Below are 15,278 nucleotides of genomic sequence, written 5' to 3'. Positions count from 1 at the left end.
CAAACCCAGGCCCCTAAAGCAAGGCCCTGTCACTAGTCCAGTGACCGTACCACAACGCCACCACTTCCATCGTGACCTAGTTAAACAGGCAAACGTGGCAGTCGATCTGAGTGTCGTGAAGTCCCATAAAATTAAAGCCAAATTATAATGAGTGACTGTTTGATTTATTTTAGTCTTTGTGAGGTGTTGGGTGATGGACAAATGCTGGTCAGGATGTGGGTAGGATCCCCTGTTTCTCTTCAAGCAGGACTGTGTGAGATCTTTCTCTCCACTGTCACATGTTGATGGAGCCTCAGTTTCTGAATTTCAGCTGAAACCACACCTCTGACAGTGCAGCACTCTGCCAGTACTGTGCTGGAATTTCAGCCTAGATTGTGTCTGCAAATATAGCCATTGGTGAAGAGTTCAGATCTAACTGCTTCCAAAAGAAAATTTATATTGCAATTTTGGAGACCGCTAAGATAGTTCAGCCTGTCTGGGAAAGGAGGTGGTGCTGTGTCTTATTCTTTTTTTAAAATAATTTTAGAGTACCCAATTCATTTTTTCCAATTAAGTGGCAATTTAGCGTGACCAATCCACCTACCCTGCACATCTTTGAGTTGTGGAAACCCACGCAAACACTGGGAGAATGTGCAAACTCCACACGGACAGTGACCCAGAGCCGGGATCGAACCTGGGACCTCGGCGCCGTGAGGCAGCAGGGCTAACCCACTGCGCCACCGTGCTGCCCCCTATGTCTCATTCTTAAGAATGCAAGAAATAGGCGAAAGAGGAGGAGAAGGCTGTAGGTTCCTTGAACCAGGATCTGGCATTTCTAATAATAATCTTTATTATTATCACAAGTAGGCTTACATTACCATGCAATGAAGTTACTGTGAAAAGCCACTAGTTCGGGCACACAGAGGGATAATTCAGAATGTCCAATTCACGTAACAAGCATGTCTTTCGGGACTTATGGGAGGAAACCGGAGCACCGGGAGGAAACCCACGCAGACACGGGGAGAAGGTGCAGACTCTGCACAGACAGTGACCCAAACTACTGTGCCGCCGATAATAAGATGATGGCTTCATCTTTAACTCCATCTTCCTGTCCTATCCCCATATCCCTTGATTTCCTTGAGAGTTGAAATATCTGTCAACCTCAGCGTTGAATATCCTCAACAACTGACCGTTCATACACATTGTAAATCCCCGCAAAAAATGGGGTGGGGATAAGGGGTTATGTACTTCTTCAAGTAGAAGTAAAAATCAGCAGGTGAGTTACTCCATTCTATTACCACGCCCCAACCATTAGCCTGCCAGTTCCAGACATAAATCGGCAGATCAACAGTGATCGTGGCTCGAGTATGATGGTTAGCGTGACACAGTAAAAGGACAGGGGGAGAGAATGCCAAATCACTCAGTAGCCAACTGCTGAGTAGGAGTCTCCGAGGTGGGCCCTTTGCTTCGATTCAGCTTAACAGCAAGCTATTTTGTCCCTGCTATTATCAATGTTTATGTCTATGGAAAACATCAGAGGCAAACGTGCTTTTCAGTGGAAATAGATCCCAGCCACCTAACCTCTAATTAAAGTCCTCTGAAGACCACCCCAAGTGATTCAGACTGGTTGCCCAATTGAGCTGGATCGCATTGTTACCTTGGCCTTGTTTTTCTTCTGGCACCAGCGCCGTGCCACAGGTCTGGGAATTCAATCGTGCAGCTGATTGTTTTCAAACGCGAGCATGTTCTTTATCAGCCATGGTCGCTGGCAACCTTCCATCAATGTGAGGTGATGGCCATGCAGCAAAGCACATTCCTTACGGACAGGGCAGCTTCGAATGGTGCACTTTATTTGCTGGTGGCTGAGAAGATGAATTTCGTGAGGCATATTCTTCCTTATGGAAGTCGGACGTCATTTTCGGTAGTTGGGCTCTGTCACCAAACCGCTGTGACCACTGAAGGCTGACCTTTGTCATAATTATCATCTGTGCTTTGTAATTAAACGCACCAGCTACAACCTCTGCCAGGCATTGTGAGCACCATGCTTGTATTGTCGCTGTCTGCTGTGGCCGGCGGACACAGAGGATGGCTTGTTTTATTGGGTTCCCCGAATCACAACGGCTTCAGGTTAGATCCTTGATTGGAGGGAAGTGTGCTGACCTTGGTTGGGCGATACAACTATCTCCAGTTCCCTGTGCCGAGGAGGGGGAGTTCCATCCAGGCGTGTTACAGTGACAACTGTCAGAAAGTGCATACATGTAGGTGTCAGGTAAAACCTCCTGTGGCTGAGTGTTCCGCTCACTCTTGAGTCACAGGTTAACACATGAAGAATGGCAAGAGGACCATAGAATTGTACCCAAGTGTGAATCAGCAACATCAAATAGGAGGAGAGAATGTTTGATGTCTAACGCTTGGAGTACTGTGCAAGTTTGCGGTCTTTGTCTTCAAAAAGGGACACAGAGAAGTGGTTTAAAAACAGATTTTACGAGGATGATACAGAGGGTTTAATCTACAGGGAAAACCACGCAAGCTGGGGATGTAAACAAACAGAAGGTACGGGAACTGGCCATAGTCAGTGGAGGGAAAATCTTATGAGGAAAGGCTGATGGACTTGAGGTTGTTTTCGTTAGAGAGAAGAAGGTTAAGAGGTGACTTAATAGAGGCATACAAAATGATCAGAGGGTTAGATAGGGTGGACAGCGAGAGCCTTCTCCCGCGGATGGAGGTGGCTAGCACGAGGGGACATAGCCTTAAATTGAAGGGTAATAATAGGACAGAGGTCAGAGGTGGGTTTTTTACGCAAAGAGTGGTGAGGCCGTGGAATGCCCTACCTGCAACAGTAGTGAACACGCCAACATTGAGGGCATTTAAAAATTTATTGGATAAGCATATGGATGATAAGGGCATAGTGTAGGTTAGATGGCCTTTAGATTTTTTCCATGTTGGTGCAACATCGAGGGCCGAAGGGCCTGTACTGCGCTGTATCGTTCTGTGTTCTATGTTCTAGTCCCAGGTGGCCATAGGCTTCTTTCCCCTTTGAGGGGCAGAGCTGACTGGCAATGGTTTCACTTGAGGGTCACCACACCGCAGGCGAAGGGCAAAGTTGAGAAGGGCGGGGCCTCCATGAATAACCTCAGCCGGCACGGGGTGGGGGAGATAGGCCTCTCCTTGCACCACAAACCAGCTGTTTGGCCACCTGAGCTTAACTGGGCCCCAGAAACTAAGGAATGACCTAATAAATAGGACGTTGAAGGCATTCAATGGGATGGATATAGAGAAGCTATTTCCACTTGTGGAAGACCAGGGGCGGGATTCTCTGTCCGTTCAGGGCAGCCGGATTCTCCGGTTCCGCTGAGATGAATGGGAGATCTGGTCGAGTGTCAAATTCTCTGTCCTCGCTAGCTGTGTGTGTGTGTGTGTGTGTGAGTGAGTTGTGTGTTTGAGTTTTGTGTGTGTGTTTGTGTATGTGTGTGTGTGTGTTGTGTTTGAGTGTTCTGTGTGTTGTGAGTGTTGTTTGTGTTGGTGTTGGTGTGTGTGTGTGTTTGAGTGTTGTGTGTGTGTGTTGTGTTTGAGTGTTGTGTGGATGTGTGTGTGTTGGTGTGTTGTGTGTTGGGTATGTGTTTGTGTGTTGTGTGTTAGGTTTATGGGTGTCGTGTGAGTGTTGTGTGTGTGTTTGAGTGTTGTGTGGATGTTGGTGTGTTGTGTGTGTGTTGTGTTTGAGTGTTGTGTGGATGTTGGTGTGTTGTGTGTGTGTTGTGTTTGAGTGTTGTGTGGATGTGTTGGGTGTGTGGTTGTGTGTTGTGTGTTAGGTGTGTGGGTTTGTGGGTGTCGTGTGAGTGTTTGTGTGCGTGGGTGTTTGTGTGTGTGGTGTGTATGTTGGCTGTGTGTGTGGTGTGTGTATGTTGGCTGTGTGGGGGGTGTGTGTATGTTGGCTGTGTGTGTGGGGTGTGTGTATGTTGGCTGTGTGTGTGGGGTGTGTGTATGTTGGCTGTGTGTGTGGGGTGTGTATGTTGGCTGTGTGGGTGTGTGTGTGTGTTGTGTGTGTGTGGGGTTTGTGTTGTGTGGTGGGGGGTGTGTGGTGGGGGTTTTGTGTGTGTGTGTGTGTTGTGTGGTGGGGGTGCAACTTGACTGGCTTGCAGCTAGACTCCTCTATCAACAAAACGCGAGAACCTTCATTTCCTGCTCTCCCCTGGCTGGAATCATTTCCCCATCCCATCAATGCCGCCATCAATTTCTTCAGCTTAAATCCAGAGCTCACTGTGGAAGAAGTTCGGGAACCAATACCCACCCAGGCTGCTGTTTAATGTGTTAAACCTGCAGCTGCTGCCAAGCTGAAAATGTCATTTTGATCTGTTTGTCGAGAGCAAGTAAAAAATAAAAGATTTTGGCCCAGCCTGCTGCACAAATCACACCTTCACCATTTGCTGCCATGTAACACATCGGCCGGGTGCACGGGTTACTGCAGTCCTCACCTCAAAGTAACCGGCAGGCAAGGCCACTCGTAACATTTCCTTTCTCCGCTATTGTACCAAAGTGTGGACCTGTTAATTTAAATGGATGGATATCTAGTCTTAAGAGGGTTTCATGCAAATACATCAGAAGTATTTATTTTTTGTATCTCTGTTTATCTTGCCTCAGTTTCGCTGTTCTTCCTCTTTTTTTCTCTCCTTCGTTGCGATCTGAATCTCGCCCATTGTTGGCGGCTTCACTGCTTTGCAAATTAGTGTTTGAGAGCGAGATGGCTAGCCTCATCTAACGTGCATCTCCCCGACGTACCCAAGGCGCTGGGATCCATCCCCTTCTCGTCGGAGACCTCAGGCGAGAACCGTTCAGTTCTAGTCTCCACAAACAGGCGTCAGATGGTATGGCACCCTTGGGGGTCTCCCTGGGGACAGGGGGCCCCCAGGTGCTTGCCCTCTGGGTAGGTTGGCACCCTGGCACTACCAGCTCAGCACCCTGACAGTGCCACCTGGGTGCCAGCCTGGCACTGCCCAGATAGCACTGCCAGGCTGGCATTTAACTCAATGTCGGGGATTGGGCCTGGGGGTGCCCTGCGTTGGCGGGGTGCTGGGTGGGGGGGGGGAGGAGCTGCAGAGGAGAGACCCCCTTATGGATGAGTTGGGGCCTTGTGTGTTGGGGGTCGACAGATCGGGACAGCATTTAAAAATAGGAAGTGGCACTAAGTGCGGCCTCATGGGGCAAGTTCCTGAATCGAACCAGAGTCCTGGTAGATAACGTGATGTTTCTCGGGCAATCGGGGAAGCGTTTTTAAGCGAGTCTCGAGAAGTAGTGCCAATGTGAGCAGGGCCTACCTCCGGTGGAATTATTTGAAGACAACCGCCGGATATTATAAGATGTGGAGTTCACCTCTCCCGTGTTCAAAGTGCACCAGTGCTACCAGGAAGCCATCAATATAATAATATTATTAGGCGTGAGAGACTTAATTCCAGGATGCCTGCAGGGCATCTGCTCGAAGGATCATAGGGTACCTCTGAAGCTCTATTCCATGCTCCCTTACAAACAAGCACATCTCCCACTGGAAATGCAGTTTAACAGTGATGATGTGAAATGTGATGAGGTTCCTTGGGATCCTCTTTGTAAACTAGATTCAATATGAGGCCTGACTGGGTTGCTGACTGCAGGGATATGGAATGAGTCATTCATTAGGCACACAGATTTATACCTTTTTAGAGGGGCGCTCTTGGTGAACACGTACCTTGTATTAATCACGGTTTATAGACTGGATCAGTCACACCTATGTGCTCCGTGCCTTCTCTTGTTAATGAACTTTCTTTGTGTAAATAAAGATGAATGAGTGTGTTCTCGACACAGTGACATGTGTTTGCTGGGGATTGAAGTGCTGTAGGTCATTTATTTAATGTCAGCCGAACTGCAGAGTGCACATATCAATTAGTCTTCCTATTTAATCACCAGACATCTTAATCCCTAGTGAAACATTTCAAATTCTTCACACAACATGGGAAGAATATTCTTAAGGATTATTTTTAATGACAGACAAATCCGTAGTATAAAATCCAAGTCACATTTATTTTTCCGTGGAGCTAGATGGGTATTGATGCCAAATATTTGAGTTTAAAAATCATACACAAAAATTGCGCTCACGAGCAGTGTTTTGTTCAGTTCTTGCCTCTTCATCAACCCTGCTCTCCTGAAGGTGTTAATTGCCTCTTGAACAGGAGCTGCGCGAGTGTTCCACAATCCTGTCGGACTTTCCTGCCAGTCCAAATAATGTGCATTTGAATAGCAATTGTAAGGTGACAAAATGCTTCAAGGCACATCACAATTTGGCAGCGGGAGAACAAACACCAAGCAGCGGTTGAGGGAAGACACTGGGTACCAGATGGAGCCACATAATCGATGTTTAAAGCGAGGACATGAGTCTGCTTGATGGCAACTCGATGCTGAACTATCGGATTGGATTTGTTTATTGTCACGTATATCGAGGTACAGTGAAAAATATTTTTCTGCGAGCAGCTCAAACAGACCATGAAGTACATGAAAATAAAATAAAAGAAAATACATAATAAGGCAACACAAGGTCCACAATATAAATGCATAGACACCGGTATCGGGTGAAGCATACAGGGGTGTAGTATTAATCAGGTCAGTCCATAAGAGGGTCGTTTAGGAGTCTGGTAACAGCGGGGAAGAAGCTGTTTTGAGTCTGTTTGTGCGTGTTCTCAGACTTCTGTATCTCCTGCCCGATGGAAGAAGTTGGAAGAGTGAGTAGGCCGGGTGGGAGGGGTCTTTGATTATTCTGCCCGCTTTCCCAGGCAGCGGGAGGTGTCGACAGAGTCAATAGATGGGAGGCGGGTTCATGTGATGGACTGGGCTGTGTTCACGACTCTCTGAAGTTTCTTGCGGTCTTGGGTCTAGCAGTTGCCATACCAGGCTGTGAAACAGCCAGATAGGATGCTTTCTATGGTGCATGTGTAAAAATTGGTAACAGTCAATATGGACCTGCCGAATTTCCTTAGTTTCCTGAGGAAGTATAGGCGCTGTTGTGCTTTCTTGGTGGTAGTGTTGACGTGGGTGGACCAGGACAGATTTTTGGAGATGTTCACCCCTAAGAATTTGAAACTGCTAACCATCTCCACCTCGGCCCCGTTGATGCTGACATGGGTGTGCACCTTTGCTTCCTGAAGTCAATGACCAGCTCTTTAGTTTTGCTGGCATTGAGGGATAGATTGTTGTTGTTGCTGCACCGCTCCACTAGGTTCTCTATCTCCCTCCTGTATTCTGACTCATCGTTATTCGAGATCCGGCCCATTTCACCCATCTGAATCATTTTCCCACGATAAAACCGCGTGTCCTTCAAATTGACTGGATTGCCGCGTCTGAGGGGTCAGGGTTGAGCAGTGACTTGACGTGAAATTAACCCAGCTTCTTCTGTTTCTATTCCCAGCCCAAACCCACCAAAGGACGCATGCGGATTCACTGCTTGGAGAATGTGGATAAGGCCCTGCAATTCTTGAAGGAGCAGAAGGTCCACCTGGAAAACATGGGCTCCCACGACATTGTGGATGGGAACCATCGCCTCACACTGGGCCTGATATGGACCATCATCCTTCGGTTTCAGGTAATTACAGCAGAAGTTGCTGCATCAAGAAGGATCTTGCGGATTAACCCTGCTATGAATAGTGAATGAATGACAGATCCTAATTCTATCGGGTGTGCAGCACAGAAATGATCTGCTCAGTCCCACCGGTCAATGCCGTGTTCATTCACCCCACGAGCCCCCTTAAATTAATCTGTACTGTTCGCTTCAACCACTCCTGTGGTCGTGAGGTCCACATTCGCACCACTCTAATGGGTGGAGAGGTTTCGGAACTCCCTATTGGGTTTCTTGTTAATTTCTTATATTAATGACTTCTAATTTATGCTCTGCCGCACAAGAAGAAACATTTTTTTCAGCATCCACTCTTCACAATTTTAAAGATCTCTATAGGCCACCCATCAGCTTTCTTTTCTCAAGAGAGACGTGACCCAGGTTGTCAACCCTTTCCTGATATTTATACCCATGTGTTCCTGGTATAATCCTTGTCAGCTTTCCTTGCACCCTCTCCTGTGCCTCTATATGCTTTTGATAATATGTTTTTTTAAATAAATTTAGAGTACCCAATTATTTTTTCCAATTAAGGGGCAATTTAGAATGGCCAATCTACCTATCCTGCACATCTTTGGGTTGTGGGGGTGAAACCCACGCAGACACGGGGAGAATGTGCAAACTCCACACGGACAGTGACCCAGGGCCGGGATTCGAACCTGGGTCCTCAGCGCCGTAGGCAGCAATGCTAACCACTGTGCCACCGTGCTGCCCCTTTTTGATAATATGTTGACCAGAACTGCACACAGTGCACAAGGCATGGTCTAACCAAGGTTCGGTACAGGTTTAGCATATCTCTGCTACTTTTCAATTCTATCCCTGTAGCAGTAAAACATAGTGCTTGGTCCACTTTTTATTTAAATGGCCGTGCTAACCTGTGGTGGAATCTTTAGTGATTGATGTATTTATACTCCGAGATCCGCCATGATCTCATTGAAGGCGGAGCAGGTTCAAAAGGCCAAATGGCCTACTCCTGCTCCTAGTTCTTATATTCTTATGATCCCTTTGTTCCTGTACCCCACCTAGACTTGGACCTTTGAAGTAATAAGTGACCTCCATATTCTTTATATCAAAATGAGTGTTGAACTTTATCCGTCAATTATTTGTCTGTTCTTCAAGTTCATTAACGTCCCCCTGTAATTTTTTGCAGTCCTCCTCAGTATTGATCATCTACCTGCCGCCGCTCCCTCAATCCAAATCAATAATGTAAATTGTGAAGAGCAAATTAATGGTCACATATTGGTGAAGATCATTGCAGACAAAGCAATTCATCGAATCCCGACAGTGCAGAAGGAGGTATTATGGGCCAGGGTATAGAGAACACCAAAGTATATTATGGAGTTCACCTGACCCACAGTTTTTAATAGATTTTGGTTATGGGGAGCACAAGGACCAACTTTACAGGTGTGATGCAACAGAGAGCTAAAAGTATTTTTACAACAAAACAATTTTTATTCTACGAATCCAGTTAACATTTTATAAACCCACAGTAAACATCTTACCAACTACCAACACTGACAATCACCACAGATACAATACTCTATAGGTAACGCTTAATAACTTTCCCAACAATATCCATAAGTCAAACTCTTTTTAAATAAACACAGCAGGTTTAAATTCTCTACAGAAACAGGTATTACTTTGAAATCATCAAGTGATCTGGAGATATTCTTTAGAGAGAGGGACATATACAGCTTCTTGTTTGAATGCAGCTCTCCAATTTAAAACGACACACTGCAGCTTCCAGCTCAAAACAAAAGTAAAGGCAGAGACAAGAGCTCAGCTCCACCCACACAATGACATCACTGCAGCCACTTGAGAAGACAAACATTTCTTAAAGTGACATTCACATGACAGAGGCCATTTGGCCCATCAGGTCTACCCTCCGAAATAGCACACCACTTAGGCCCCTGCCCGAACCCCGCCTCACCTTTTGGGGCACAAAGAGGCAATTTAGCATGGCCAATCCGCCTAACCTGCGTCTCTATGAACTCTTTGCATTAGTCTCCAAATCCAACGTGTTCTTTCCTAGAATTTCAACCCCCAAGAACATGTTAACCTTGTAGTACTCCGAAAATGTATAGGCTTTTAAAACCCAAACATTGTGTTTCCTAATCACTGCTTCTTGTCAGCTTATCTCACTCTGGTTAAGTTGCAGAGGCAATCCAATGAGTAGCAAATTGCATTTGGTGTTGGGGGAAAAAGTAAGATAATCGTACCAGGAAAGGAAAATGAACTCTGGGAGCATTAACTAAATAGTTGTCGGATATAACGCACGAGGGGTTTCGGGGTCATTGTGGACGTGCTGAAACCCCAATAGCGCAGCGTCTAACATGGATCATAGAATCCTCACATTTGGCCCATCGAGTTTGCACCAACCCTCCGAAAGAGTGCCCCACACTGGCCCACTCCCCACCTAACCTGCACGTCCCTGGGCACAAAGGGGCAATTTTATCATGGCCAATCCGCCTGACTGCGGGAGGAAACCGGAGTACCCAGAAACTCATGCAGACGTGGGGCGGGGGGGGGGGGGGGGGGGGGGGGGGGGGGGGGGGAGGGGGGGGGGGGGGCGGAGGGAGAACGTACAAACTCCACGCAGACGGAGGCTGGAATCGAACCCGGGTTTCTGGTGCTGTGAGGCAGCAGTGCTAACCACCGTGCTGCCCTGTGTATAGTTTGGTGAGAAAGCTAACTAGATGTTACGGAATTCATTGCCAGAGGAGTAGGCACAAAAGCAGCGAAGCGATGATACCCCTGTCCAAGGCATTAGCATGGCCCCATCTGAAATAGTGTGTGCCATTTCCATTGCTGTACAATGGGAAGGGATATTCAGACCTTGCAATTCCAAGTGAAACTTATTTAAATTGATGTCTAGCTTAAGGCATCTGAATGATGAGCAGAGTTTTAAGAGCCTTGGATTGTTTACTCCACTCTGGAGAATAGAAGGCTTAGGAAAGATATTGTACAACTGTTCAAGACCCTTAATAGACAGATAAATCAAACCGAACCAGTGGACTGAGGTTTGGCACAAACTCCAGGAGCAGATGATCCCAGCTCAGACGTGCAAGATAAAAGTTAAGTATAAAATACCTGATACATGGAGCACTGTGTATAGTTTCGGTCTCCTTATCTCGGGAAAGATATACGTACCTTGCAGGGAGTGGTTCACTAGGCTGATTCCTTAGATGGGGAAGAGCGAGAGGGAGATGGAGAAAGGTTAAGGGAAGGAATTCTGGGGGGGGGGATTTGGATGTGCAAGGGGCGGGAATAGAAGAAAAATTGCAAGATAAATGTGTAATTCATTGTTCCAGATAACTTTGAGTTTTGACAATCAGAAATTAAACTGATTCTGTGTTTTTAAACCGAAGAGTGGTAACGTTGTTCGATCGGCAGTGTCAGGTCATTTAATGATTGAGGTATTTCGTCTGGTAGAAAGCAATGCTGACAACTGAAAGGTCACACATCTCATTCACTTGATAGGATCGTGTTGGCACACAGCAGAGTGGTGCTCGTGTGCACAAACCGGGAATTATTTTTCAAGTGTAATTTGGGAACGGGAGGTTGTGGAAACATATTAGAGCAGAGACTTCAACGGGAGACAAGAAAGTGTCATTGTGTATTATGCCCCAGCATGTTATTATGGGCCAGGTTTTAGAGAACCCCAAAGTATATCATGGCGTTCACCTGACCCACAACTTTTAATAGTTTTGGTCATGGGGAGCACAAGGGTCCACTTTACAGGTGTGGTGCAACAGAGATCTAAAGTACTTTTAGACAAATACAATGTTTATTCTATGAATCCAGTTAACATTTTATAAACACACACAGTAAACAGTTTATCAATACCGACCCTGATAACCCCCCAAAAAGATACAGTACTCTATAGGTAACCCTTAGTAACTTCCCTAACAACACCCATAAGTTAAACCCTTTTAAAATGAATACAGCAGGTTTAAATTCTCTACAGAAATAGGTATCACTTTGAAATCATCAAGTGATTTGGAGACATTCTTTAGATTGCAGAGAGAGAGAGATCATAACATCTTCTTGCTGTGAATGCAGTTCTCCAACTCCGAAAACTAAACTAAACACAATGCAGCTGCCAACTCAAAACGAAAGTAAACGCAGAGCCAGAGCTCCGCTCCACCCACACAATGACATCACTGCAGCCATTTGATGAAACACACTTTTCTTAAAGGGACACTCACATGACAATGTCTGGCGACATCTTGGGAGACGAGGTGAGCTTAATGGCTGCTCTGCCATCCTGCCGGGCGAGCTTTAGGGACATGGGAACAGAAGGAGGCCATTCAGCCCCTTGAGTCTGTTCCATCAGTGAGTTTGGTAATGGCTGAGCTGTATCTTGAGCACGTCTACCTGCCTTTGTCCTGTGACTGTTAATATCTCAATTTCAGTTCAGAAGCATGTTTGAGACATTGGACGAGAAGCCAATGCAAAGTCAGCAAGTACAGGGATGGTAGGTGGACGGAACCAGCTACTGGCTTAGAATAAGGCCGACAGAATTTTGAATAAGCTCAAGTTTATTATCTGTGGGAGATGGGAGGCAGGCCAAGAGAGCTTTGGAATAATCTAGTCTGGAGGTCACTAAGGAATAATTAAGGGTTTTAGCAGAGGGTGGGCTGAAGGCCTCCAATCTGTCCAGAAGCATTGACTCACCAGGCACCAGCAGTTCTCTGGTAAGTGGCCACAGAAGGGCACATGCGCTGTTCGGTGAGTCAGTGTTCAACGTTATCTGGAAGCCCTAATGATGATGTGTTTTCGTTTGGAGTAAATACCACGGTCCTTGGTTTTGCTTGTATGTACTTTAATTATCATGGCTTTTGTTTCAAAGATCCAAGATATCAGTGTTGAAACAGAGGATAACAAGGAAAAGAAATCTGCCAAAGACGCACTTCTGCTGTGGTGCCAAATGAAGACAGCAGGGTAAGCACGATTATATATAATACTGATAAAGAACAGACCATGCTCGAAATACACAACAGATTCATCAACGCCTGACCCAAAAAATTAACGTTTCGAGTATGGCCCTTCATTTGAATCAGTATTTCCCGTACCAGCCTCCCCGAACAGGCACCGGAATGTGGCGACTAGGGGCTTTTCACAGTAACTTCATTCGAAGCCCACTTGTGACAATAAGCGATTTTCATTTTTTAATCTTTTTTTTTCATTTTTCAAAATCTCTACTTGGAATGCTCTTCTTAGGTTGAAGCGGAGACCCCCTCAGTCGGTGTACATCACGGGGAGCCTTATGTTGTATCTGTCTGCGCTGTGCTTTCCCAGTGAGTGTTTGGCACTGCCATCTGCTAGAAAAGCTCTCCACCTCCCCAACAGTTTGTTCAAAGAACTCTGTATCTTTCGCAGTCGACTTTGGTCTGACAATTGTATGGAATCATAGAATTTACAGTGCAGAAGGAAGCCATTCGGCCCATTGAGTCTGCACCCCCCCCCCCCCCCCCGGAAAGAGCAACCCACTTTAGCCCACACCTTCACCCCATCCGTAACCCAGTAACTCCACCCAACCTTTTTGGACACTAAGAGGCAGTTTTAGCACGGCCAATCCGCCTAACCTGCACATCTTTGGACTGTGGAAGGAAACCGGAGCATCCGGAGGAAACCCACGCACACACGGGGAGAACGTGGAGACTCCGCACAGACAGTGCAAAGTATTCTGGTTTCTTTGCGTCACTCGCATGCCCTTACCTCTGCAGAACGCAAACTTGCTCGTTCGATTGAGTGCCACCATTTGGGTGACAACATTGGGGCTGTTACAGATATCCACCAGAGAGACCGCTCAGTCTGTCTACTCGGTTACCCTGCCCAGGGACCATTCCAGGCACATCTCCCCGACGCACCGGCAAGGGTTTGACTCTAATTTGAATTCTTCCAACATTTTTGGTTGTGTTCTGTGTTTTGGCAGGTATCCTAACGTTAATGTTCACAACTTCACCACGAGTTGGAGGGATGGACTGGCCTTCAACGCAATCGTCCACAAACACAGGTATGCATCCTTCTTTCAGATATTGGAGAAGTTTTAACAGAACAGAGTGCTTCAAGACAACGTGACCCAACTGTTCATCAAATAATGTAAATAAGAAGTGCCAGTACTGAATGAATGTGCAGAGCACTTTCCATATGCTAGTGGCGTTTTCTTGAGGTAGACGGCATGGTACCAATATTTTTTGCCAAGCCAATTTATGATCATCAAGGTTCTCTGCTTTTAGACAGATTCAGGCAGTAAGTACTTTTTCATGGATGACCCACAGAGGTGAAATGGTATTCCTTCTTTATGCTTTTCCTGAAATTCCACACTGTAGTTTCCAGCTCGCTGCTTGCTCAAAGTTGAACTTATAAACTTGGTGCAGTGTTGGCACTGAGATTCCAACCTCCCCCATAACCAATCCAAGGCTGGGGTACAGGTCTGACACCTCGTCCGAGTGCCGTTCTTCAAGGTCACCCTGGACAGACAAGTGTGGACAAAGCCAAGAGTATCACAGCCGAGACCACTCCCATCTTCCACCAATGTTCGTAAATGATGCTTTCCAGTTGGCTCCGATGTCTTGAAGTCAGGCTCCGAGTCCGGCCTGCTCTCCCAGGTTTACAGTCAACTTGGCTCAGTCCTGGTGATTGCGCAGTTTAAACACGTGCTGGATTCAGGTTGGATTAATAAATCAAAGGGAATCCAGGGTTAGTAGGTTTAGGGCAGGCAAGTGGGGAGATGATGGTGTAGTGGTAACAATCTTATCGAATGGCAAAGCAGGCCTGTGGGGCCGTGCGGTCAACTTCTGCTCCTGTTTCTGGGCCGGAACTCCCCGGTCTTTGGGATTCGCTTTTCCCGCTGGCAGCGCAAACCCCCATCCGCGGGTTTCAGGGCACCCTGGGGTGGCTTCATTGGGAAATTCCATTGACAATCGGCGGGAAGTAGAGAATGCCGCAGGCAGCGAACGATGTGCTGCCGAGGAACACATAACTGGGGGGGGGGGGGGGGGGGGGGAACGAGAGAATGCAGCTCATTACATTTCTATTTTAGTCTAAGTCTCGCCCTGCATAGAATCTTTTTGTGTTGTGTGAAGTTATCAATGTTCTTTTTACATCTGGTAGGACCTTTCACCTCTGTTGTTCTTGGTTTCAGGCCTGATCTGATTGATTTCGACAAACTGAAGAAATCGAATGCTCACTACAACTTACAGAATGCATTCAATGTGGCGGAGCAGCAGCTGGGACTCACCAAACTGCTGGATCCTGAAGGTGCGTAAGGGCATGTGGACAGGCAGAGACTCGCTCCTCATGTCTCTGATATACTGCATTTAACCAGTGTATATTAAAACATTAACAAACCTAATGGCACTGTATGTTAGCGCTTGCTCTCTCTCGCTCCCCACCCCCTCTCTCTCTCTCTCTTGCTTTAGAACATAGAACATACGCTCTCTCTCTCTTGCTCTCCCCCTCTCTATCCCTCTCTCTCATGCTCTCTCTCGCTCTCGTGATCTCTCTCTGTCTCTCTCTCCCTCTCTCGCTCTCTCTCTCTCCCTCTCTCGTGCTCTCTCTCTCTGTCTCTCTCTTTGTGCCTCTCTCTGTGTGTCTCTCTCTCTCTCCCTCTCTCTCTCTGTCTCTGTCTCTCTCTCTCTCCCTCTCTCTCATGCTCTCTCTCTCT

General features: G+C 46.7%; 1 protein-coding gene across 6 annotated transcripts in view; it reads left to right on the top strand.

Annotated features, from left to right (window-relative positions):
• LOC119959007 (spectrin beta chain, non-erythrocytic 1-like) overlaps positions 1-15,278 on the top strand; it is a 295,476-nt gene that overhangs the window by 212,197 nt on the left and 68,001 nt on the right. For all 6 annotated transcript variants that reach the window (XM_038787552.1, XM_038787550.1, XM_038787555.1 and 3 more), the window contains 4 exons: positions 7,406-7,579; positions 12,459-12,550; positions 13,545-13,625; positions 14,757-14,872. In XM_038787552.1, coding sequence (XP_038643480.1) covers positions 7,406-7,579; positions 12,459-12,550; positions 13,545-13,625; positions 14,757-14,872 — 463 coding nt within the window. The remainder of the gene's footprint in view (positions 1-7,405; positions 7,580-12,458; positions 12,551-13,544; positions 13,626-14,756; positions 14,873-15,278) is intronic.

The sequence above is a fragment of the Scyliorhinus canicula genome, chromosome 31 (assembly GCF_902713615.1).
Source record: "Scyliorhinus canicula chromosome 31, sScyCan1.1, whole genome shotgun sequence".
NCBI lineage: Eukaryota > Metazoa > Chordata > Chondrichthyes > Carcharhiniformes > Scyliorhinidae > Scyliorhinus > Scyliorhinus canicula.
The sequence above is the reverse complement of the archived record's forward strand: the minus strand, read 5'-3'. Positions and strand labels throughout refer to the sequence as shown.